Raw genomic sequence first — 27,578 nt, 5'->3', positions numbered from 1 at the left:
ATATGAGTGGTGGGCACTGCAGTGGGCACAGTACACTCTGTGGACCTGACACTCACTGGCAGGCCAGGCAACTGCAATTATAAAAAATATATTTTTTTAAATTTGCAAGGTGCTGTGCCACTGTATATATATGAGTGGTGGGCACTGCAGTAGGCACAGTACACTCTGTGGACCTGACACTCACTGGCAGGCCAGGCAACTGCAATTATAAAAAAAATATTTTTTTTAATTTGCAAGGTACTGTGCCACTGTATATTTGAGTGGTGGGCACTGCAGTGGGCACAGTACACTCTGTGGACCTGACACTCACTGGCAGGCCAGGCAACTGCAATTATAAAAAATATATTTTTTTTTAATTTGCAAGGTGCTGTGCCACCGTATATATGAGTGGTGGGCACTGCAGTGGGCACAGTACACTCTGTGTACCTGACACTCACTGGCAGGCCAGGCAACTGCAATTATATAAAATATATATTTTTTTAATTTGCAAGGTGCTGTGCCACCGTATAAATCAGTGGTGGGCACTGCAGTGGGCACAGTACACTCTGAGGACCTGACACTCACTGGCAGCCGGCAGGCAACTGCAATTATGACAGAGGAAAAAAATATATATTTTTTAAACTGCAAGGTACTGTGCCACCCAATATGAGTGTGGTGTGCACACAGTACAGTCTGTGGTGGGTCTGTGGCCTCTCACACACGGCGGGCAGGCAACTGCACAATAGATATATATATATATATATATATATATATATATATATATATATATATATATATATATAAAAAATTGACTGAAATATCAGCCCTAAAAAGGGCTTTTTGGGGTGCTGTCAGGATGCTGTCCTTACAGCAGGAGTGGACCGAGAACACTATCTAACAACTGTCCCCAGCAGCAGCAGCACTCTCCTTGCTCTCACTAACACACTGCTTCAGAATGATCTAAGATGGATGCTGCCCTTGCTTTTTTATAGGAGGTGGGAGGGTGTGGGAGGGAGGGTATGCTGATTGGCTGGAATGTGTCTGCTGACTGTGAGGTACAGGGTCAAAGTTTGCCTCAATGATGAAGTATAGGGGCGGACCGAACATCGCATATGTTCGCCGCAGCGGCGGACACGAACAAGCGGTGTTCGCCGGGAACTGTTCGCTGGCGAATAGTTCGGGACATCTCTTGTCCTCAACTCCGGTCCTCAAGACCCACTAACAGGCCAGATTTTAAGTATTACCTTGGGGAGATGCAGACTAGAGTACTGCAATCATTGAGCAGCAAATTATTTCACCTGGGATGGATTTCAGTTATCTTGCAAATCTGGCCTGTTAGTGGGCCCTGAGGACCAGGGTTGAGGACCACTGATCTAATGTAATAAAAGCTGTTGTGGCCAACCGCAAATTCCAAATGTTTACAAATTTATGCATTCCTCCTATATTTATGTGTGTTATGTGTGTTTATGTATGTTACTTTTTCCATTCTTAACACAAAAATAATACTTTCAGTCTACGGTATAACTGTTAAAAACCAACAAACTACATAAACAAGGTAAAACGATTTCACATCTAATTATTTTTTTTATTATATTTCTTTGTTTACTATATTTTCATTTTGTATTCTTTTTAACTTCTTAGTGTAAAGTGGTGTGTTTGTGCTGGTTTTGTCTGCTTTGTGTTACTTCTGACTCTCCTGGGTTATCCAAGCTGCATTCACTCCCCTACTTATTCTGTGCTTTTCAGATCCGAGCTGTGGAGCTAGGATTAAATCTTTTTTGTTTACATAACTGTTGGAGGCACAGGTAAGATCCATTTTGGTCACCACTTTGTTTGCAAATTAAATAATGCTTAGAAGTGCCATTTGCATAGACTCCATGGTCTATGTAACCTACCAAAAATGTCTATAACACAAATTTTGTACCAATAGAAGGAGCCCCAGACCAAATGATAGAAGAGCCAAATTATTTTATTGGTTTGCACTAAAAGCAGCCACCCAGCCAATGTGTTTCGGGGGCCGGAAAACACTTTATCAAACACCCAAGTAAATTCAGAAACTTGGATAGACTCAAAATAGGGCTTTCCTGTGTAAGTCTATGTAATGTTATTTGCTGGACTAGGAGTCTTAGTAGTTAGAAACCTCTGCATGAGCAGCAGTACATGGAAAAATGTTGTCCAAAATGGTAGGCAGAGGACAATGTACTTGCCACTGGTATTGCCGGTTGTCTTCCTGCAGCTAAGCTTTACATTACTACTGACTTACCACATCTTGTTCTGCACCATGTCTCTGTGTGGTAACCGCCATCTTAGTAAAGGCATAGCTTTGCTGCCTCAAGACAGAGTCTCCAAGCAAAGGAATGGTGAGCAGCACAATAGTGACATCACCAAATCACACTCAAATCTCCTAAGACCAGCAGTCAATTTTTGTAAGTATTGAAGTAACTGTACCAAAACCTAAAATCACTTTACAATTACTGCAATAATATGATATCTATTCTCAAAGGCTTTCATTCCACTGGATTTGTATCAGTTATAGAAAACTGCCCCAGTGCTTATACCCACTGCAATGAATGTGTATCCTTTTTTTTAACAATTGTTGAAATAAAAATGCAATCACTGCACCATATATTTAAATGTACAAAAATTTAATGTATCTATATACTTAGCAGCCATGTACAGATAGTGTAAGGGCATAAATGAATGATTTGCATTGTTCTGGTCACTATCCTAAAATGAAGAATAAGCTCCTTATTTATTTGTGTTGAAGTGAGACATTGTGAAGTGAGACATGCCTTCTGTTTTAAGAAGTCTCTACTGTGCTTTATATTAGTTCAGTGGGGTTAAGTCTACATTACCTTAGCCCATCTTGTTTTCATTTATTTTCCATTCATAATTTCAAATGGGGCCGGTAGCGTTTAGATGCATGAGACCCAGCAGTGGTTCCTGCTGTGGATGGGAAGCCCCATGAAAATAAATGGGAGGATGACAGCTCCCACAGCTATTTGTGACCACTAGCATGGTTTCTCTATTGCAGCGATTGTCTACAAATTATTGTCCCTGGACACAGAGCCTGCGTCCAGTGCCAATCGTTCAGGTAATTTCTACTTGGGTTATTACACACGAGTGGCCATGAATAGCTGTGGGAGCTGTCTGCCTCCCATCGTTTTGGGTTTCTGCCTCAACTAATTGTCGAAAACCCCCACTGGGTCCAATTGCTAATGGCACCATTCACAAGCAAAAACTGGGAATTACACTTTCTCTTGCTTGCTTAAGTCCCCTACATCAGTGGTTCTCAAATCCGGTCCTCGGGACCCACCAACAGGCCAGGTTTGCAAGATAACTAAATTACATCACAGGTGATCTCATTTGCTTCTCAGTGATTGCAGTATTCTAGTCTGCATCCCCCAAGGTAATACTTAAAATCTGGCCTGTTAGTGGGTCCCGAGGACCGGAGTTGAGAACCACTGCCCTACATCATAGAAGCTATGGTTTCAACACACTGCAATGAAAATTGTAAACAAGCCTGAAACAGCTGTATGCATTTTGGAATTTTAAAATAAATGGTTCTGTAATATTAGGTTGGATCTGTAGCGTAAACCAGTAGGTCTGAATTCATAGTTGGATTGGGACATAATAGAATAATTTAAGCGGCTCCTTCCATTGGTCAAGCATGATGAATAACCTTTTTGTTTTAATAGTTCTCTTGTGTGTTTGGCAGGCTTAAAAATAAATGGTAAGAAGACCTTTGTTTTACTCAATAAAGATTGCATATAGAGAAAATGATGTACCCCATAGCAACCAATCAGAAATTGTCTCCTTACTGATTTATCAAAACTGAATTCTGATCACTGGCAGTGGGCCCATTTTCATTACTCTTTGTTGTACCGTAAAAGTAGGAATGACATAAATAATAAAATCAATGAACCACCTAAATCTAAAAGATCTTAGTTGTTAGTTCATTGTATTCAGTTCGTCTGATACTCTGAATTCTATGGATTCAGTATTTTATTTTTACATTTATATTTCATTATTAAATTTTCACCTCAGGGCTCAAAACTTACCATAGTTTTAAATCAATAAAAACTTTCCAAAGACTTTTGCCAGCTTTGTACATTGATGTTTATACAATCAATTTTCTCGATGTTCTATAGAATAGGTTTTACTAGACAGAAAAAATATGCTTTTTAAATAAATTGCTCTGGGTTACACCTTTTTGCATATTATTTATTTTCCTAGTATATAAGCCTATTTATGTAGCATAATGAGCATATTTATCCATGCATTTACCATTATTTTGCCTAAAAGTGTTAAAGTACATATACAATTAATATTACAATTACAATTCAGACTTTAAAAAATCTCTACAGTGTACAATTTCTTCTTCAAGCATGATGTACTTTGAGTGCCTTGAAAAGCTTTATTACAGACATATTACCTGAGGAAAAGATCATATCTGATGTCATCAGTTGGATTTCCAGATGGGGTGGTGTAACAGTAGTCCATTAAAACATTCCACCTATATCAATAAGTAGTCATTTGGTCAGTTTAATCCAATGAAAATGATGATTAACTTTCCTAGTAAACATTTTATACACAATATACCCAAAAATTGAAAACTGTAATCAAGCAGTAAAGGACTTAAGATGCCCCTCATATATAATTGAGCCCCTCCCTGGGACTCCATGATTTATGTATGTAAAATTGAAGACTGGAAAATTAAAATAGAAAAATTCCTACTTCCTAAGTCTTTTGCTTCTATTAACCTATTGTTATTCCTAACTAGACAAAATTAACACCTTCCACTCCCTGGTCACCTTAGATATTTTTTTTTGCCAATTGTTTAAAACTTTTCATTTGAAACTTTTTTGTATTTTAATTTTTTTTAAATTTGTTCATTATTTGTAGCATAAGGCCTCATGCTCATGCACACAGGGCGTTAGAGCTGCAGAGTCACTACCAGCGCCAGGAAAAAGCAACTGTAAAAACATGCTTGTAGTAGCTTTTTCCATTGGCGTTAATGCACGTTTAGCCGCATTTTTTTGCCTTTATTCAAAATCAATGGCATCAACATGGGGACAAGGTGCTTTGGGGTGGGGGGTTGCAGAGCCCCCCCCCCTGCCCCAAAGCACACACCTCCCCATGTTGAGGGTGTGTGGCTTGGTATGGTCCAAGACGGGGTGGGGCCGCTCACTCGTCCCCTCCCCTTTCCTTACCTGCTGGGCTGCATGCTTGGATAAGGGTCTGGTATAGATTTGTGGGGGACCCCACATTTTTTTGCGTGGGGATTCCCTTAAAATCCATACCAGACCCTAAGGGCCTGGTATGGAACCTGGGGGGGACCCCCAAGCTGTTTTTTTTTTATTTTGGCGTGGAGTTCCCCCTTAAGATCCTCAGAGCTCAAGTCGCACCACAAGTCGGATCATCATGATATGACTTGGATGCGACTTCCTTTAGAATCAATGGGCTCCCATAGGGAACCATTCATTTTCACATTAAAAAAAATTTATGACGTGGCTTAATGCTGTATAAGTAACATTAAGCAACATTAAGCAATGTTTAACAGCCTTTAGCGGCATCATATGTTTTTATAGCTGTAACGCCGGTTCTCAGAACGCACTGCCCCTGGGTTTTTTTTGCAGCTTGAAAACGCCTATGCCACTTACAGCTTAAAAACGTCTGTGTGTGCATGAGGCCCTAAAATAACATGTAAAAAAACGTCTGACGCTTCTAAAAGCAGCCTCAAAAACACCCTGTGTGCAAGAGGCCTAAGGCTTAATCAAGTTGTTTTTAAAAAATGCATTTTCATTTTTTTTAGTTTTCCCTTTTAAAATTTCTTTCCATAAAGTTAAATAAATCCTTCAAATGCAATATAAACAAAAGCCTTGTTTATTCCCAAAAATATGCCAAATTTCTGTATCATAAGAAATATCAAAATCATTTTCAAACCAATAGGCCAATAGCCAAAGTGTGAAAACAGATCTGGAGCTTACCAGGTTAAAAATTATTTTAGCTACAGTAACACTCTTGTGTTTTGAGGTGTTTGTTCACTTGAAAAATAGTTCTCTTATGTTGAAGAAGTAGTCTGTCTATACAGAAAGTGCATAGGTAATCACCTCCTATTGGCCGCTTTTCGTCTCTTATGTTGAACACTGAGGACCTGAGTAGCCTAAGACCACCAAGGAACATTGGTCCATTGAGGGACCTGAAGGAGAGGAGGAAGTGCATTTTCAAGCCAGGGAATATCCATAGGCCCTAACTGTATGACCATCCAGTAAGAGGCTTACCCACCCTCCTGAAGGAAGGTGTGGGAAGATATTCACCTATTTTCTCCACCACTTCAGGGTTTTCACATTGGATTTTGCTGTCTATATGCCCTTTTACTAATAAGCTCTGGTAAGTAGGAAATCTGTATCGGTGGTGGGACATCAGACACATCAAGTTGTTTTCTGGCTGTTACCTGTAACACTGTTGTTCTGCTTTGTCACCTATCACGGACATTTATCATTTTTTACTTGGACTTTATTCTGCATCTGGGATTGTGTACACCTTTTTGTTGGTGTTGTGCACCATTATTTCTAAAGTTTTAGAATATTTGTACACTGTTTAGTTAACACATTTATTTGTTTGTTGTGTTAAATTATTGAATATTTGCTTTTTGATTTAAGCATCATTTAGTGTTCCTCGTTTGAAGATCACCATTACACCTGTTTAGCGCACTTGATTTTATTATCACCACAATCATCAAGTGAGGCAAAGTCCTGACATGTCAGTTATAATTTTTTTTTTTGCTTTTTCATATTTTTACAGGACTAGTTAATCAAAAAAAAAGGCAGAACACTATCAAACTCCTGTGGAATAAGCTCTGGGTTTGTTTGAGTTTGGAGAAAATGCAGAACTAATGCAGCTATTTGCATTTACAGCAACAAATTACCAACAAAGCACTTTCTGGCCTATGTGACTTGATCAGGCAGTCTAGAAGAGTTAGTTATCTGGGTTTTCTTATGTGTCCACTCCCTATAAAAGTCACACACACTCTAGGTTTGATTTACTAAAGGCAAATAGGCTGTTCACCTTGCAAAGGGAATTTTAACTTTGCAAGGAATCTTCCTCTTAGCTTAGTGAATGTGGTAAAATTCTCTTTACATAGAAGGAATAAAACTGTATATTTGCTCACATATGACTGCCCAGATAGCAAGCAATTGAGCTGCAAGTTTGAAAATGACTTGCTAAGCAATTTCTAGACTTGCCAGGCTTCACAAGTTTATTGCACAAAGTCCACCATGCATGACCCCAGATCAACTTTCCTTGCAAACATTTTGCAAGTCTGCTGCATGTTCTGGTTCAGTTATGTTGTGCAATCCCACCACAGGGTTCACTGTGGCTGAATTTTCCTCTCTGCTCCCTGCTGTAGACTTGCAGATCTCTTGGTGTAGACTCACTACTGCAAATTTGCTCTTGCTAGAGACTTTTCAAGCAAATTTGCTACAAGTTGGAAAAGGGCAGCGGGTGTGATAAAGCCACTGCTATCGCTCCTCCCGACTAGGTTAGTTCAAAAGAACATTATTAAGGGATAAAGGAATATGATTAATTGTTTTATTTGAAATATGGGGTCAGAGTATCTGGTAAGCGGCTTGAGAGTTGGGTGTGCACTTTTGGGTTTGAAGATTTTGCTATCCACACTGAATAATGGATTTTTGTTGATACACAAGTTTAAATTAACTTTTTGCACAAGAGCACTTCTCTTCTTTTTTTTTCTGATGGACTCTATTGTATTATTTATGAATGTTTTTTTACACATTCTTTTTTACAGTTTTTTATATATATGAATATCTTTCTTGATTGAATTTATGCACTTTATATTGATAGCGCAACACATTTTTCATTTATTATTATGTTTAATGTTTATGTGGACATTTTGTGAATGCAGCTGTCATTGAGAAATTATTCTTTTTTACTATTTGGGGACACTTTTTTGAGGAACTTATTTTTTGGTTTAGTTTTATACACCCATCATGTCTGTATAAGCAATCATTTTTCTTAAATAAAACACTCCAACCATAATTTCTTCCTTATAGATCTACCTGTTGTCACCCTGTGAAACTATGACCTACTAAAGCACCTTTAAATGAATGTACTAGATGGGCACTACAGTGAATGACGGATGATGCCGTAAGCAAATAAAGTCCAAAAAAAAAGACCAGCAACACACCATCAATATCAGTTTAATCTTTCACTCTATCACTTGATATTGCTTTGTCATAGGCTATTTTTGCCACAGCCTTCACCTAACCCTAAGCAGCTGACATTTGAAGTGAAAACATTTTTTATTGTGCAGTTGTGCTGGATTTATGGTGGTGTAAAAAAGAGTCACTTGGCCTTTTGATGATCTTCTGTTGATCACATTGTTTATCTGCTAAAGCACATAGCATGCATGGAGTGAACAATTTTTCGGTCCTTTTGAGTGAGTTAATACACTTTAATTTTAATTTATCAATTAAACTTGCCTTGTGCCTCCATTTAAACTGCGGCATACTAAGGCTGCACACAATGCACAGTGTGTATTGAGTCTGTGCAATATTTCTGGATTTTTTTTTCTGTGGAATATTTCACTCTGATTTTGATTTCCTATTGATAAGCCTGCCAGGATTCTCATTCTATATTGCCTTGTAAAAGTTCTAATACACTGTTGAGCTAGTCTGCACTATAATAAATATTGTTCAATTTTGTCACTGAAAACAATACACTGCATCTAATTTGTAATTTATGTTATTTTATCTATGTATCTTTTTATGTATAATTTTTTAGCATTTATAATTTAAATGATAATGTTTAGCTTTGTGTTATTTAGAGATCAGAAGATTTTTAATGATATTCTGTTTAAAATCTACCTTTATTGTCCATGCACCTCATTGCATCCTTTGAACCCCCCCCCCCCCCCCAATAAAAATTTAAAAACACTGTGCACCCAAAACACTGCACAACCTCAGTCCAGGATTTTAAAATGCAGTTATCTACCTTGTTTAAGAGACAGTTTAGCATCTTGCTCCTTAATTTAAAAGGCCCTAATCTGTTTTGTCTGCTCTTCAGAAATAGCCTTTTTTAACGTAACAGATATTCCTAACTTTACTCTCACCTACAATAAGGAATTCCTTGTAGGTCTCACCTCTGTGAAACCAGTGTCTGAGCTGGAAGTCTTGTAAGGAACCAATTTTTTTTTAATTTTTTTTCTATAGAGACAAGGTAGTGTTTAGGACTTTTTTTTGTAGCTTCCAAGTTGAAATGCCATTCCTGCCTGTGTTTGTTTTAACTGGGCAACAATAGCCTTCCAATTAAGAAAAAAATAAAGTTAAAAAGACAAATTGATATTTGTCTATGCATGTGAAATACTGCTTAAAAAAAAAAAAAAAAAACCTTAGTGTGTAGAAATTCTGCCTCTCATATTTGGCCCTAAATTTACGAAACAGAATTCCTTAAATGTAATGACAGATATGACAATGGGGAAAATGGGTATCATTTGGTACACCCAAATGTACCACAGAAATATTGAAACATTTAAAAAATGTAATGAAAAAAAAAAAACCATACAGTCTGTGGGAATCCTACTTTCTCTTGCCTACTAGTTTTAAAAATGGCAAAAATGTATTTTCTAGATTCACCCCCTATAGACTTTAATGGGGTTCTGATTAAAGTCATGATGGGTTCGACAAATGACCCACGAACCAAACTTAAAGCGGTTGTATACTCAAAGGGAAAAAAAAACCCTGCAAGATAAAGGCATAATGAGCTAGTATGCATCGCATACTAGCTCATTATGAAACACTTACCTTAGAACGAAGCCCCGACACGGACCCCCAGACACCGCTGTGGGAATGGGCATGATCCCTCGGCATCTCTTCCGGGTTCGGCGGCTCCTGCACTGTGATTGGCCGGAGCCGCGATGATTTCACTCCCACGCATGCTCGCGGGAGTGATTTTCCGGCAACTTCCCGGCAAGGAACTCTGAAGGTCCGCCGGACCTTCAGAGCGCATGCGCTGCTCGCGTCAGCGGCTGCATGCAGCGCAAATATCTCCTAAACCGTGCAGGTTTAGGAGATATTAATTGTACCTACAGGTAAGCCTTATTATAGGCTTAACCGGAAGTTAAAAATCACAAAAAGCAGTATACTACCGCTTTAAGAACACATACTCATCTCTATTAAAAACAAACATTCAATTGTGTATAACACTTTTTTTTTTCTATAGAAAACATGAGCACATTTAGAATTATGTTGGAATTATTGCATATAGACGTACACTGCATAAATTAAGCATAATAATGTCACTTTTTGATACAGAATATTTGTGTTTTATAAACATGTTTTTAATCTTGTTTATAATTTATATGAACCAAAAATAAATAAATTTGAGGGGAAGGAATAGTGATTATGTAAAGTTTTCCAACAGGTAATACCATTACTTTCCCTCAGATTATTCAGATAATAGTGTCTTCTGGTCTCCGCAGACATAAGAATGTAGCTCACATTGGCCAAAATCAGTTTGGTCAATGTTCTGTTTATAACCACCTTAAGGGCTCTTTCACACGGGCGGTCCGATCAGATCCGCCTGTCAGTTTTTTAGGCGGATCTGATCGGATGCCCCATTCAGCCCTATGGAGCAGCGGATGTCAGCTGTGACATGTCCGCTGACACCCGCTGCCATCCGCATCCGATCCTGTCCGTGAAATCCGGACGGATGGAAACCCTATTTTCCATCTGTCCTGGGGATCGGATCGGATGAGAGTGGACAGACGGTCCGCTCTCATCCGATTCCCCATAGAGAGCAGCGGGGGCTGTGACACCTCCCTCTCTGCACTACAAGCGGAGATGGAGCTGTCATCTGCCGGCTCAGCGGGGATCGCGGATCGATCCCCGCTGAGCAGCACGGATCCGCCTACGGAGGCGGACCGTGTGAAAGAGCCCTAACTCTGTTGACAAATAGTAAATAGAATTAAATTGTATGTATAGGTAAAATCTATTTTAGTTTTGTGTAAAGTAGGGAAGGAAAAACCTGTGTCCTTTGAGGAAACTTGCATTGCCCTTACAGTGTGTTCTATGGAAAATTGTGGACTTTCCTCACTCACGTTCTAGATGACAACGGTCACCAGTACAGAGGGGTTTTATCACTTCAGTAAGGACACAAAAAAAAAAAAAAAAAGGTTGATACACGGTCTATTTCTTCCCCACCTTATCCAAAACTACCAAAAAATTATTTTGCCTAGAGATACACTTTCACAGGTTCTGATTAAAGTCATGATGATTTTAAAGGTTTTGTAAACATTCCTGAATGCTCATTGTGTTTTTCACTTGCATAGGATGTGCATTGATCATGTAGTTTTATGTTATCATTTGTCACCCTGCTTACACAACATCCCATTGGTAAGGAACATACAATATATGCAAATAAAACAGCAGCGCTCAAAATGTGTCAATAAAAGAAAAGAAAAAAGTCCTCCAGTGAGATGCCTCTTACCAGATGTATATGGTTAAACATATTTCTTTTGGAATGTACCATGTGATTGGAGTAGGTGGGATTTACACCGTCAGATCCATTGACCAGATAACAGCGACATATTTGTTTGGACGGCTGTTTTAATTTATATATCTGGTAAGAGGCTGTATGTTTGGCTTCCCTCGGCGGTGGATCTACTAAAACCTCTCCACAGTGTTTGTCGCATCTTACTGGAGGACTTTTTTCTTTTCTTTTATTGACACATTTTGAGCCCTGCTTACACAGCCTGTAATAGAATAAATCTTTATATGCCTGTGTTAGTTTCTGTTTGTGTTGAAACATGGGGCATATGGCATGACTCTACATTGGTTAATAAATTATTTTTGTCTGTAGCGTAGGACCAGTCAATTCCTGTGTACACAGTAATTAGTTCTGACACAAACACAAGCAGGCATAGCATTCACAGACATACAGAGAGCTCACTCAGGCAAACGGGAGATGTATTTCATCACATTAGCCAGGGCCACCGAAAGAAATCATGGGGCCAAAAACAGCCTACCTGATGGGGCCCCCTTCAGTCCCACCCCTGGCCCCTCCCCAGACCCCGCCTTGAAACAAAGTGAAATGATAATTGATAATGATAATTTATCATGCCATGCTATGCCATCCGTATTAAATATGTGCAGAGTGCAGTACAATCACCACACCATGCCACACTGTCATCCATAGTAAATATGTGCAGTCAGTGTGCAGTGCAATGCAGTATAAAACTGACTACCAATCGGGCTGTGCTTCAGCAGCCATGATCCACTTCCCCTCTGCTCCTGGACTCAGACGGTCAGCTGCCTTTGCCTGCTGCCGCCACCCGCCTCGTAGCCGCTTGCTCTCTGTCTTGGGCCCAACTCAGAGCTGAGCGGAGGAAGATCACTCTGCCAGGAAAGGAAATTGGCAGCTGCAGCGGCAGGCGGACCCGGGACTTGAAGTTGAGCTTCCATGCGGATCGGGCCCGGAATACACATGCACCCGAAATTTATAAAAAAAGTCCCTCCACTCGCACCAACACAGAGATCAAAGAGGTGCCCAAAAACTAGCCATTACACCCCTGCTAGTAAGAGCAGCAGAGTGGGGGCAGTGGCGTCACTAGGGTTGGTGTCACCTGGTGTCACCTGGTGTCACCCCCCTCGGGCTCTCTCCTGCCACAGAGACTGCAGGCATGCTACAAGAGATAGTCAGAGACTGCAGGCATGCTACAAGAGACAGTCAGAGACTGCAGGCATGGTACAGGAGACAGTCAGAGACTGCAGGCCTCATACAGGAGACAGTCAGAGACTGCAGGAACCATACAGGAGACAGTCAGAGACTGCAGGCATGCTATAGGAGACAGTCAGAAACACAGGCATGCTACAGGAGACAGTCAGAGACTGCAGGTATGCTACAGAAGACAGTCAGAGGCTGCAGGCATCATACCGGAGACAGCCAGAAACTGCAGGCATCATACAGGAGACAGTCAGAGACCTCAGGCATAATACAGGAGACGTCAGAGACTGCAGGCATTATACAGGAGACAGTCTGAAGACTGCAGGGATGCTTCAGGAGACTGCAGACATATTACAGGGGACACGCAGAGACTTCAGACATCATACAGGAGACAGTCAGAGACTGCAGACATCATACATGAGACAGTCAGAGACTTCAGGCATTATACAGGAGACAGTCAGAGACTTCAGGCATTATACATGAGACAGTCAGGGACTGCAGGCATTATACAAGAGACAGCCAGAGACTGCAGGCATTTTACAGGAGACAGTAAGAGACTGCAAGCATTATACAAGAGACAGTCAGAGACTGCAGGCATTATACAGGAGACAGTCAGAGACCGCAGGCGTCATACAGGAGACAGTCAGAGGCTGCAAGAGACATACAGGAGACAGTCAGAGACTGCAGGCATAGTACAAGTACTATGGATGGGGTGGTTGAAGTCAGTGTAAATAGCTCTGGGGATGCCTGTTCTCCCTCTCTCTAGAATAAACCTGTGTGACCCCTCCCCCCTCCTCTGTCCTCTGTGTGCAGCTATGCCAGGAGCTCTGCTCACTTACATTTGCAGTGTCCCGGCCCAGATAGCAGGTCTCCTCAGACTTCCGGCCCTTCCATTGTCAGTGGGAAGTACAGCACTAAAGGTGGAGGTGGAGCAGCTCAGGAGGAGAAAGTTATATCTTCTTCCTTTAAATGCCGGGGCCTCCATGCACTTGATTGGTTGCTTGGATGCTACACGGGCCCAGCAACCAATCATTTTGACAGGCAGGTCTTGGACATGCTGGGAGGTCTGCCACTGGTGCAGAGCTGTTACCCGAAGACTACCAGACTGTCTCTGAGGTTGCCTGGGCCCCCCTGTTGAGCTGAGGACACAGGGCCCAATACAACAAGGCCAGTTGTACTGACTTATCAGCGGCCCTGACATTAGCACTCCCGCATTTATGATGCAACATAGAGGGGATGGCGAGACATGCATTGGACACTGTGTGAGGAATCGATCAACCATGACCATGACCCTGTAAACTGCCACCACAACATGTGAGCCCATTGTTACAAGCAAAGACAAACAATCATTACAGGCAATATAACTACAGGAATACCTAGTTAAAACAAACAATCTGAAAGTGTACAATACTGTACCTATAATATAATGTACAGCTAAACAGTGAGAGTTATAAAGGTTATGTTTTGTAAGCAAGTATTAATACTTTTACTGCCACCACTGTAAGTATTTTGGTATGGCAGTATTAGAATGCACTAAAATTAAATGAATTTAATGGAGGACCCACAGTAAACACAGCGCTCAACACCAGTCTAAGGCCCCTTTCACATAATCAGACAGATCAGGTCCGCCTGTCTGTTTTTCAGGCAGACCTGATCGGGCCACCCATTCTCCTCTATAGAGAGACGGATGTCAGCGGATCTCAGCGGATGTCAGCGGAGATGCGTCATCCGATCCGACAAGATCCGCTTAAGACAGACAGATGGTGATACGTTCGCCATCCGTCCAGCGGGTCAAATAGGACAGGATCGGATGAAAACGGACATGCTGTCTGTTTTCATCCGAACTCCCCAAAGAGGAGAGCAGGACTCTGACAGGACTGTCTCTGCACAGTGAGCAGAAACAGACCTGTCATTCCCCTGCTCAGGGATCAACAGAGCGATCTCTGCTGAGCTACCGGAATCCGCTAATCGGATGCGCCCCGTGTGAAAGGGGCCTAATTTATCCTGCTCCTAATGCATCAAAAATAAATCAATAAAAAATAATAATAATGATAAAAGAAAACAATAACAGCCGTATTCTACATATGATCCTGGGGTTAACCACCTTAGCGGTAATCCCGAGCGTGACTCGGGGTTGATTTTTCATTGCAGGAGCGGTAACCCCGAGTCACGCTCGGGGTGGATTGCAGAGAGCGCAGCGGTGTTCTCTTACCTTATCCTGGCGATCCAGCGATGATCTCTCATTGCTGCGACCGTCAGCCGAGAGTCCCGCCGCTCCTCCGTCCCTCCGTCGGTACGATCACTTCCTAGTTCCGTTCCCTGCAGCAGCAATGCTGCATGGGAGCGGAACGAGGGAGGGAAATTCAAAAAAAAAAAAAAAAAAAACGTTGCACAAAACACACTTTATATTATATTATATATATATATATATGCATATATATATATATATATATATATATATATATATATATATATACATATATAATATATATATATATATGTATATATATATATATATATATATATATGCATATATATATACATATGCATATATATATATATATATATATATATATATGCATATGCATATATATATATATGCATGCATATATATATATATATATATATATGCATGCATATATATATATATATATATATATATATATATATATATATATACATATTATTGATTCAATTATAATTCATGCGTTATATATTATATATATATATATATATATATATATATATATATATATATATATATGTATATATATATATATATATATATACACACACACACACATATCTATATATAATATATAATGCATGAATTATAATCTAATCAATAATATAATTTTATTATATATATTATATATTAAATAATAAAATAATATTATTGATTCGATTATAATTCATGCGTTTGTGTTTCAAATTTATCACATCTGGGATGTCTACTAGAGTCTTGTTTTGGTCAGGTTTAAGTCAGTAATTACTAAGAATTATAGGCCTATAATACATAACGCCAAATTTCCATGAAAAGAATTGTACCGCTTTTGGTATGTAATTCCAGACATAATCATACCGCCAGGGAGGTTAATATATTGATTAAGTAAGGATCAAGTACTAGCATTAAAGAAAATAGCGTGGGTAGCCCAAAAAACTAATCTGTAAAGATCTATGAACTTTGAGGGTGCTGTTCTTGGACCACAGTGGGTGCTCTCTTGAATCACTGAAAAAGGAAAGACAAGAGTGCAAAACACCATAGTTAGCATATTAGGCAACTTTTAGACATATCAGTCTGGGTTACCTGGAAGCAATGACGTGTTACCCAGGACCCCTGCCTTGGACCCCGAGGAAGAAGCTTGAAGCTTGGAAATGCATCCCTGTAGCTTACTCTGCTTGTGAACATTGGCTATGTCGGGTGGCCTCAACTTCCATGGTTGTGCATCTGTGACAGTGTTCTTTCAAAATGACAGCAGCTTTATTCCATCACAAGTGCACTCTCATACCCTTGCCTTTACAAATGTGCTCTCATACCCTTGCCAGTTGCCAAGGCAGGGGTCTGGGTTCACATTTCATCACTTCTGGTTTCCAGGTGACCCAGACTGTTATTCCTAGCACATGCTATTTTTTGTGAGTGCAATTTTATCCATTTATTAAAGCCCACAATCTTTAAACCTCTCTTATGTGTCCCAGGTCCCCCTGTGGTCACCATGAGCCCAGGATACCCACTACTATTTTCAGGATGGAAAGCAGAGGGGAGACAAGAAACATCTGTTTCTGGGATCAGAGTTGTCAGATCCCAGCTAATCCAGCTGGAAAAATAATAATCTGAGCACAAGTGTAAGAAAATTAAAAAGTGTTAAAAAATCAAAAATCTTAAAAAATATAAAGGCCCCCTTCCCCACCTGTACATAAAATACAAATGCACACAGGTACGTAAATGACAACTGCATAGCACATATTAGGTATAATAATGTGTGTCATAGTGAGAGGAATATTTTCAAGAAAATTAGTTACATGTAAAACTAAATTAATGAGATGTAAGAGGTTTTAAAGCATTACCTATGGAAAATTCTGAGTATCATAGATTATCACCATTTTGTGACTACACACAGTTTTAAACCTTGAAATATATGGTGTCTAGTTATTCAACTCAGCCTCAAATTTCATAATTAACCACTTAAGCCCGGAAGATTTTACCCCCTTCCTGACCAGGGTTTTTTTTGCGATTTTTTACTGCGTGACTTTAACGGACAATTGCGCGGTCGTACAACGCTGTACCTAAACGAATTTGACGTCCTTTTTTTCCCACAAACAGAGCTTTCTTTTGGTGGTATTTGATCACCTGTGCGATTTTTACTTTTTGCGCTATAAACAAAAAAAGAGCGTACATTTGGCAAAAACAACAATAATTTGCCACATTTTTTTATATGAAATTCCCCCCAAAAAAATGTAAAAATCAAAATGTTTTAACATTTTTGGCCAATTTGTTTTCTGCTACATATGTTTGGTAAAAAAAAATAGCAAAAAGCGTATTTTGATTGGTTTGCGCAAAAGTTATTGCGTTTACTAACTAAGGGAAAGATTTCTGTCATTTTTGGTGTTTTTTTTTTTAGCGCGTAATGGCGGTGATCTGCGATTTTTTTTGCGGTACTGCGACATGCAGCGGACAGATCGGACCCTTGACTGACATTTTTGACACTTTTGGGGTTACCAGTGACATTACTGCAGTAATCAGTGCTATACATATGCACTGTTACTGCAAAATGACACTGGTAGTGAAGGGGTTAACTTTATTTGAGAGGGAGGGGTGGTGTGTGTCCCTAGGGGCGTGATTCTTACTGTGATTGGCTGTGGCTTGAAGTGTAGGAACAATGATCAACGGTCCTACATAGTAGAACCGTATGATCACTGTTTCTACACAGGGGAGAATGACAGGCGGCTTGTTTACATCAGCCGCCTGACTTTCTCCCTCTGCACCGACGATCGGCGAGTGACCGGCGGACATCGGGTCCGCTGGTCACACGCACGGACTTGCTGGGGAACGAGACGGGGCGGGAGCGCGCCTCTGCGAGCGTGCGCTCGCCCGCTATTGGCTCCCAAGCAAGTGACAGGCTAGTGACGTATATATACATCACTTTGCCTGGCCAGGGCTGACTGCCGACGCATATCGTCGTGCGGCGGTCGGCAACCGGTTAACAAATACTTGGAGATTTTACTTTGTTTGTTTGCAATAAAATTAATTTGAATGTGTTTTTCACAGATAATACAGATTTGCAAGCAGTTGTATTAATATTATGTGATGTAAAAAATGCAACTACCATATTTTTATTCTATAGAGCTTCTACTTTCAACAAATATATAATGTTTTAAAGTTTAGACTATGCAAAAATATGTAGAAAACAATAAAATGGCTCTGCCAGACAAAGATTTAAAGACCTTCATTTTTCATTTCAGAGTGTATTTTTTGAGGCATGTCCTTGTGTAATGTTGAAATACCTTTATTCTTTATCTATGGAAAGTTAAACAAAAGTTTTGAAAAACCCTTGCTTAAAATAATATTGAAATAAACCTTTACAATACAAGATCAGACCATGAAACACAAGCAAGAACAGTAATATTCTGTTTCAAAATACCGTCCATCGAGGTTGGTTGCTCTCACTGCTGCATAAATTTTTGTTTTCAAGGGCAATCCAGCGCTTGGTATCAGCAACTGCTGGCTGTAGGTTGAATCCTGCAATTGTAAAAAGTAATGAAATGAATTGCTGCCTAGAACTATCAGTTTAGTTTTGTGAATTCAATTCCTAGCTTTATTACAATACCAGAAACAATAAGATAAGATTTATAATTTAAAAAGGTGAGTGAAAATAACTGCAGGATATACAATATACTGTATATAATTACATAAGCATTTATTAGGGGTTAACATAAAGGGGTTGATTTACTAATGGCAAACAGACAGTGCACTTTGGAAAGTGTAGTTGCACTCTGCAAGAGCAGTTGCTCCAGAGCTTAGTAAATGAGCAGACGCTCTGCTGACTTTCATCATCCAATCACGTGCAAGCAAAAATGCGTTTTTTTTTTTCTTTTTCTTACATAAGATTGGGTATTCTTAGTGAAGATTTACCTAATTTACTAAGCTCTGAAGCAACTGAATTTGCAAAGTGCCAGGTCTATTTGCCTTTAGTAAATCAACCCCAAAGTGTTACTAAGCCCAAAACCAAATCATTAGATGTGGTGGTTGCATTTGTTTTCTTTTTTAGACTTTTATTTCTTCTGTTTTCACCAGGTGATCTGGCCATTAACACACATTCTGTGCCCAAACTCTGGATGAAAGAGAACAGGGAGCACCTTTGGACAGCAGTATTGTCAGTCTGGGGGAGAGGTTAGTGTTAGATGTACTACCAGATTTAGAAACACTAATAAATTGAAGCCAAACTCCAGCTAATACTTTATAAGCAGCTACAGCAGTTTTTTTTCCTTTTGGGATAAAGGTTTTATTGAAATAAATATTCAGCTGATCAGTGGTAAATGGTTTGTCTCAACCCTTTAACTGTTACATCTCGAAAAGAGCTTGCTCTGTTTAAAAACAACAGACTTACTGGCTGGATAACCAGATGAAAATAAAAGAAAGAAATAAAGCATAAAAAATAATACTAATACAGCCACCACAGCTAAGAATTAGTGAACTGCAATATAACAAATGTTTGCTTTTGGGTTTAATACCAAAAAGCAAGGAATAGAGAACGTTCACTTTGCAAAGGTGATGCTCACTTAGCTTAGAGCATAGGGTAAAACGGTATTTGCTTCAAAAAAACAGTTGAATGCTAACAAAAATACATAGTTTTTTCCCTTTCGCATTACGCAATGAGTATTTAAATGGAAAATGTCTTTACCTTTTTCACTAAGTTAAGTGAACATTCAGTTTACTAAGTGAACTTTCTATTCAAGGGATTAAATACAGGAGCTTTTAAGGCAAGCAGGAAAACAAACATGACATGTTTTAAAAGCTTGCATTTTCAGCCTTTTGCGTTAACCATAAAATCACACTCTTCCAATCCCACTGCTTTCATTGAAGTCTGATTGGAAAGATTAAATTACATTTTCTAAATTAGATAATTACTGTGTATAAGTAAATAAATATCACTTTCTAACCAAAAACAATATGATCGTATTTATAGCTACATAGGCTCTTTTGCTTTAACCACTTCAATACTGGACACCTTTTTCCCCTTTCTGCCCAGGCCAATTTTCATTTTTCAGCACTGTCACACTTTGAATGTCATGCAACACTGTAGTCTTATGAAATTTTTATGTTTTTTATTTTTTCACATAAATAGAGCTTTCTTTTGGTGGTATTTAACCACTTAAGCCCCGGAGGATTTGGCTGCTAAACGACCAGAGGGCATTTTGCGATTCGGCACTGCGTGACTTTAACGGACAATTGCGCGGTCGTGCGACGCTGTACCGAAACGAATTTGGCGTCCTTTTTTTCCCACAAACAGAGCTTTCTTTTGGTGGTATTTGATCACCTGTGCGATTTTTTGATCACGCGCTATAAACAAAAAAAGAGCGTAAATTTTGCAAAAATAGCAATATTTTTCCCTTTTTTTTATATGAAATTCCCCCAAAAAAAAATGTAAAAATCAAAATTTTTTAATATTTTCGGCCAATTTGTTTTATGCTACCTATGTTTGGTAAAAAAAATCGCAAAAAGCGTATTTTGATTGGTTTGCGCAAAAGTTATTGCGTTTACTAACAAAGGGAAAGATTTTTGTCATTTTTGTTGTTTTTTTTTTTAACGCGTAATGGCGGCGATCTGCGATTTTTTTTGCGGTACTGCGACATTGCGGCGGACAGATCGGACCCTTGACTGACATTTTTGACACTTTTGGGGTTACCAGTGACATTTCTACAGTAATCAGTGCTATACATATGCACTGTTACTGTAAAAATGCACTGGTAGTGAAGGGGTTAACTTTATTTGAGAGGGAGGGGCTGTGTGTGTCCCTAGGGGCGTGATTCTAACTGTGATTGGCTGTGGCTTCAACTGTATGCAGAGTGATCAATGGATCTACATAGTAGATCCATGTGATCAGCTCTCATACAGAGAGGAGAATGACAGGCAGCTTGTTTACACAAGCTGCCTGACTATCTCCCTCTCCCCCGCCGATCGCAGAGTGGCCGGCGGCGATCGGGTCCGCCGGTCACGCGCGCGGGGGGGTCCGTGACCACGCGGGAGCGGGAGCGCGCCTCCGGCGGCGCGCGCTCGCTCCCTAAACCCTCACAGGCGAGCGACGTAGACCTACGTCACTTTGCCTGTGAGGGGCTGACCGCCCACGTAGATAGTCGTGCGGCGGTCGGCAAGTGGTTAATCAACACTGGGTCATTTTTTTTTTTTTTTGCTAAATAAATGAAAAAAATACCAAAAATTTTGAAAAGAAACAGACATTGTCTAACATTTTGCAAAAAAAATATGAATTCTTAACAAATTTAGGCCAAAAAGTATACTGCTACATTTCTTTGGCGAAGTCCACAAACTATGGTATATTCAGTACATATCTGAAAATCGATCAATCCTGAGGAACTCATTTCTTGAGGCCCGAAAATGCCAGGACAGTATAAATTTCCTCCAAATGACCTCTTTTTGCAAAGTAGACAGTCCAAGGTATTTTTTATTTTTTTTAGACACAGTGACAAGAGCAATACAATTTTACCACAGTAACACTTGGGGGGGTAATTAGGATTTTTTTTTTACACAGTTCTTATAACTGTGAATTTTTAGATATAAGTTTTAGATATAAGTTATAAGCAACCATTTTTTCTCTATGAAAGCTACTCATTCAATGTTCACTATTTTTATTAGCTGTGATTGACCACAGCTAATCACATGTTACAGGTGGGCTGTGATTGGCCTTGTCTGTACCATGTGAGCACTGTGACCAATCACAGAGCACATCACAATAGTACACAATGAAAGGCATAAATAAAAGCATTTTTTTGTGTACAATTGTCATGTGATCCGCTGTGATTGGCAACAGTGATCACATGGCACCGGCAAGGGGGCCAGTAAAGTGATTGTTTTATTGGTTGTGTCTGCAGGACACAGCAGGTGACAGATCGTGCTGGAACACAACCCATGGGGTGCGCATGAGCACGATCCTGAGTGAGCATCATATGACATCCCCCCAGTATAACAGGGCTCTTGCTAGGTCATCATTTGACAATAGGCCAGGTGGGAGGGGAATCATTTCAAACGTTTTTTGACAAAAATTGTTCTGAAAAAATGTTTAAGTTAAAAAACAAAATAATCGAATTCAAAAGAACCTATGTCCTCACAGGATTTTCACATAAGTGTTCTCATGAGTTAAGGGATTTATGCATCCAGAATAGATACATCAGGGTAGGGAGGGTGCTAGTAGGTTGAATCCCAGTCTATTGTCTTATATTTTTTTATATTATACTGTATTGGGAAGGTTAATGTATCCAGTTTCATCTGCCTGTAATCTTTTCCATGAGGTCTCACATTTGCTACCGTGTTGTCTTTTTTATTTTACACTAGAAATTCAGTTAGAGGAGAAAGACTCTCTTCTTTAGTTGTGCATTTATTGAGGCTGAGATGAAGAGCAGAACCTCAGAGAAAAAATAATGGAAAGCATAAATTTCCAGTGACAGCACTTTGGCACTGGTAGCTTTTGTCACCAGATCATTCGTCTTCAGTCCATAAGGTCTCAGAGCTAGATAAGCAAGCATGCAAATGTGAAGTTTACTTAAAGCTGAAATGTACCCATAACAACTTGATAAAAACTATTTTCCTTAGTAAGGAACATACATTCCACATTAAAAATGTAGCTACCAAAATAACTGGACTGTAAATTTCCTCCAGCTTTGTTCCTGTTTCTTCTTGCTGGAAGCTGCAATTTTGCTAAAGCTCAGAACCCCTGAGCATCAGCAAATCTTTAGGCTGTCAGCAGATCTGCCTCGAATGACTTCGATTTTCAGCACAATGCCAAATATTACCAGCAACTGAGCATGTGCAGAGTAGGGTGAGACAGTGTATTGTTGTTGTTCAGTCGTTTAGTCGTGTTTGACTTTTCATGACTCCATGAACCATAGCACTCCATGCTTTTCTGTCCTCCACTGCCTCCCGGAGCTTGCTTAACTTCATGTTCATTGTTTCGATTATGCTATCTTCGAAAATCCAGCTTGTACTTGTGGTAGCTCTCGTTTCACATGCTGCTTAAACCTAGCTTGTAGAATTTTCAGCATAACCTTGCCAGCGTGTGAGATGAGTGCGATCATACGGTAGTTTGAGCATTCTTTGGCGCTGCCCTTCTTTGGTATCAGAATGTAAACTGACCTCTTGCAGTCCTGTGGCCATTGTTGAGTTTTCCAAATGTTTTGGCATATTGAGTGCAGCATTTTTATAGCATCGTCTTTTAGGATTATAAATAACTCAGCTGGGATACCAACTTCACTCTCCAGGATATCCGGTTCAAGGTCAGTGACTGCATCATCATGGTTATATATGGTATTCCGATCTTTTTTTATAGTTCTTCTGTTCATTCTTGCCATCTGTTTCTCTTGATATCTCCAATTTCTTGAAAAGCTCTCTAGTCTTTCCCATTCTGTTGTTTTCCTCTAATTCTTTTTGTCTCTTCTTTCTATCCTTTGGAAGTCTGCATTCAATTGGGTATATTTTCCCCCTTTCTCAATTGCCTTTTGCCTTCCTTCTTTGTTCAACTATTTGTATGGCCTCATCAGATAGCCACTTTGCTTTCATGCATATGTTCTTCTTTGGGATGGTTTTCATTGCTGCGTCTTGTACGATTTTACAAACTATCTTCTGTTCATTAAGTTTTCTTGGCAAGGATACTGGAGTGGGTTGCCATTTCCTTCTCCAGTGGATCACATTTTGTCAGAAATCTCTGCTATAACCTGTCTGTCTTGGTTTAGCCTACACGGCATAGCACATAACTTCACTGAATTACACAAGCCCCTTCACCATGCCCAGGCAATGATCCATAAAGGGGATCAGTGTATTACAGTGTATTACTGGATTTAAACAGTATAGGCACTTATTTTTAACGTTTTACATAGATATACCTGTATATAGTGAGTATAAGTGCAGCGCTAATGATTATAATTAGACAATCCAAAATTCAAAATGCAAACAAAGGAAAGCTCCTCATATAGCGATCAAAGTGTATATATAGTCCAAAGAAAGAGTCCAAAAATATGTGTAGCAATCAAAAATCAGTTGTCTTGTTCATCCCATTTAGAACAGTTCCTTCCGTGACGGACACAGTGTGCCAGAACACTCACCAAACATAAGCCAAAAGAAAGTCATGAGATACAAAGAGTGAAAAACTTTGTGAATTGCAAAAAAGTTTCTTCACTGTGCTCTCCTTTCATTATTTGAATGCACTCACCAGAAGCTGGAATGAAATAAGCCCTCTAATGTTGTCATTCAGAATGCTGGAAGCGTGGCCTGCAATGCCGGTCCCACGATCGCCAATCATGCGAAATATGCTGAATAAAAAAGCTCACCAACGGGTGCCAAAATGATGCACAATGGTGCAAGTGTCCCAGTGATAGATATACCTGCAAAAAGGTCCAGCCTGGGTGCTGTGGACTATAGCCCTTAACTGGAGATCGGAGATGGTCCCTTGGTCTCAGGTACTATCGTGAATGGAGGCGATCAGATGTATGGAAAGGGTATATCACACTCTGTATTATACTATGCTTATGTTTTTCATAAAAAATGGGAGAATTGGTCTACGGGTTGATTAGGTTCTCAGTTTCTTTTCTTGGCCAGACTCAGCACTCGATGGCCTACCTAGAGGTTTCACCCATACAGTTTTACCTAATTTCTCAGGAATGTAAAGGTATTAATATTATTGTTTGTTTACCGAAGTATGCCTCTTTCAGATAGTATATAAATCTATGCAGGTTATATAATCCTACGGTATGCTAGTTGCGCTGTACGTGTACACTCCTTTCTCTACAGTTAGGATTTTGCACTGCATTATTCTCTGACCTCTGTGATTATTTTGTAGCATCCTTGATATGTTTGATGTTTTGCTGGTTTCTTCTGCCTTTGCTATCTGAGATGCCGTCATACTAGATTTTTTTTTCTTTCGTATATTTACACTCAATGTAATTGTACTTTTCTGTTATGTCATACTTTGCTTATGACTTTGATTTTGTTTGTTCTTAAAACCCAATAAAAACATTTGTATTAAAAAAAGGGGCCAGCCTGAAGTGGTCTAACAGATTTACTGCAGCAGGCTGGTTCGACTTCACAAACCGACTTAGGGCTACATCGGCTAGCGGTCCTTGGGGCGAGCACGCCCCCACTAGACAGCGGGGATGCCAATGCACGGGACCGGTGGCACCAATTGCTACCGGGCACCCATGATCATTCCCCGCTGAGAGAAAAGAACGGTCAGCTGTTGTAAACACAGCTGACTGTTCTTCTCTCTGAAATGATCACAGAGCACCTGTGATCCTTCTATATATGATCACAGGTCTCTATGATCATTTCACAAGTCCCTCCCCAATACAGCTAGAAAACACTCCGCTAGGCTCACACATAACCCTTTGATCACCCCTAGGTTAACCCCCTTCCCTCCCAGTGTCATTATTACAGTAACAGTGCATATTTTTAGCACTGATTACTGTAGCAATGTCACTGGTCCCCCCAAAAGTGTCAAAAATGGCAGTTAGGGGTCCAATCTGTCTGCTGCAATGTCCCAGTCCACCATTACTAGTAAAAAATAAATATATAAATAAATAAATAAAAATTACATAAATCTTTCCCCTAGTTTGTAGATGCGATAACTTTTGTGCAACCCAATCAGAATACGCTTATTGCAATTTTTTTACCAAAAACATGTAGCAGAATACAATTTGGCCTAAAAGGATGAAAACATTCGATTTTTAATTTAGTTTTTTTGTTTTTTGGAAATGTTATATAGCAAAATGTGAAAAAATTGTTTTTTTTTTTTTTTCAGAATTGTCACTATTTTTTTTTGTTTAAAGCGCAAAAAATCAAAATCGCACAGGTGATCAAATACCACCAAAAGAAAGCTCTATTTGTGGGGAAAAAAATAGCATACATTTTTTTTTGGGTACAGCATTGCACAACTACGCAATTGTCTGGGGCAAATCCTTCTGGTCCAGAAGTGGTTAAGGGAAGGTAACCTGAAAACTAGCAACTTTGATCAGCACTGAAAGCTTAAAGAGATACATTTCCTTATGAATAAAATAAAAATTTAGTGCAGAGGGCAAGCAGTTGTATTATTTTTACTTACATTATAAAGGAGTAAATTCAATGTGCTGATAAATGTACCATTTCCATCTCTGACAGAAATAGCAGCTGAAGATCTACAATGGTAAATTAGAAAAGTACAATTTATTACAGCAAAAGTCCATTAATATTGATGCTTTATAATTTTAATTATATGTACCTGGTGTTTTTCTATGTATACAGCCAACACATCTGATATACAGTATATTGTAAATAAATGGTAATACAACAGTATGACAAAGCTGAAAGAGTCAGTCCACGTAACATATGTTTTTCAAACATGTTGGGAAGTTAAACTATCTGACAGTTTCTTATATCACCTGGGGACACTGCTGAGATCTCTGCATTTGATTTCCTAGGTTTTTATACCTGCTCAGCCTATTATGATAGGGGTTCTACTCTCCCTGTTGAATTGTTATTTCGTTTTATATTATGGAGAAAGCAAAATAAGATGCTAAAAGATGAAAAGTTGAGCGGAAGTATGTAATAATTTATTTTCTCCTCAAAAATGTTAAGAGTTGAAATTAAATATGTAGGTATTGTTGGGAAATATTACATACAGTTGTGTATAGTGCTGCAAAAGATGGTGGTAGAGTAAAACACTAATAATATTTAGTCAGAATGCCACTGAAGTGACTGTTAAATATCCCCAAAATGCAGTATGAACAAGCTGCTAACCAACCATCTGAAGACCTTGGGCATATGAGGTATGTCTTAAAAAACTTCATCCAAATACCTTCAAAGTCCTTGTATGCCAACCACCTTCCCACGGCTGATGTTTCTGGTGCAATCATCAGGAAGGTATGTCAGCATGACAAGAGGGTCTCAATTTTTGCTGCAGGAACACTAATAGATAACCCTGTGTAACCAAGGTTGGCAATTTGGCAAACAGCGTTTGTTAGCTTCATTGATAAATAAGTTGTAATAATATTATTTTGAGTAGCAGGTTTATGTGCAGATCAAAAGAATGTCCTTTGATCTACACCTATCATCAGATAAAGCAACCTCACAATATGAAAGCAGTAATAATTTTTTAAATAAAAATTGTTCCTATTAAATCCATTATTCACCCTTAGCAAACCCTAATAAGCTGTAATGGACCTTTCCATACCCTCTTCCCTTTACAATTTATTTTTGCTTTTTTTTTTTTTTAAACATTTTTTACTATTTCAATGTAAACATTTGTGTTTTAATTTTTAATTTTTTTTTTTACATTATGATTCTTTAGCAGTGCGATTTGAGCAATTCATTCTGTATGGCTCAAGTCGCACCTCATCTGCACCAGAATCATGCAGGAACCTTTTTTTGCCGCACCAGAATCAGATCACATAAGTGTTAACATCCACTGTGTTTTGCAAAAATTTAACATACACAGTAGCATTGGACCGCATGAATCGGGTGCAATTTTGATGCGGTGTGGAAACCGCACAAAATTAGCTGCAAATTCCGCACCACCTCAGCGGGAGCAATTATGATGTTTAAAGCACAGTATCCTATATCACCATTCAGATTTACTTATCTGTCTATTGTACGCAGACCA

At 39.3% G+C, this 27,578-nt stretch overlaps 1 protein-coding gene across 1 annotated transcript in view; it reads right to left on the bottom strand.

Annotated features, from left to right (window-relative positions):
* Positions 1 to 27,578, bottom strand: part of ZPLD1 (zona pellucida like domain containing 1) — a gene marked incomplete at both ends in the record, with an annotated part of 114,080 nt that overhangs the window by 47,176 nt on the left and 39,326 nt on the right. Inside the window, 3 exons of the mRNA XM_082244767.1 lie at positions 4,415 to 4,495; positions 18,363 to 18,460; positions 26,043 to 26,115. Coding sequence (XP_082100893.1) covers positions 4,415 to 4,495; positions 18,363 to 18,460; positions 26,043 to 26,115 — 252 coding nt within the window. The remainder of the gene's footprint in view (positions 1 to 4,414; positions 4,496 to 18,362; positions 18,461 to 26,042; positions 26,116 to 27,578) is intronic.

Source organism: Pelophylax lessonae (genome assembly GCF_965119305.1).
Source record: "Pelophylax lessonae genome assembly, chromosome: 2".
Lineage (NCBI taxonomy): Eukaryota > Metazoa > Chordata > Amphibia > Anura > Ranidae > Pelophylax > Pelophylax lessonae.
The sequence above is the reverse complement of the archived record's forward strand: the minus strand, read 5'-3'. Positions and strand labels throughout refer to the sequence as shown.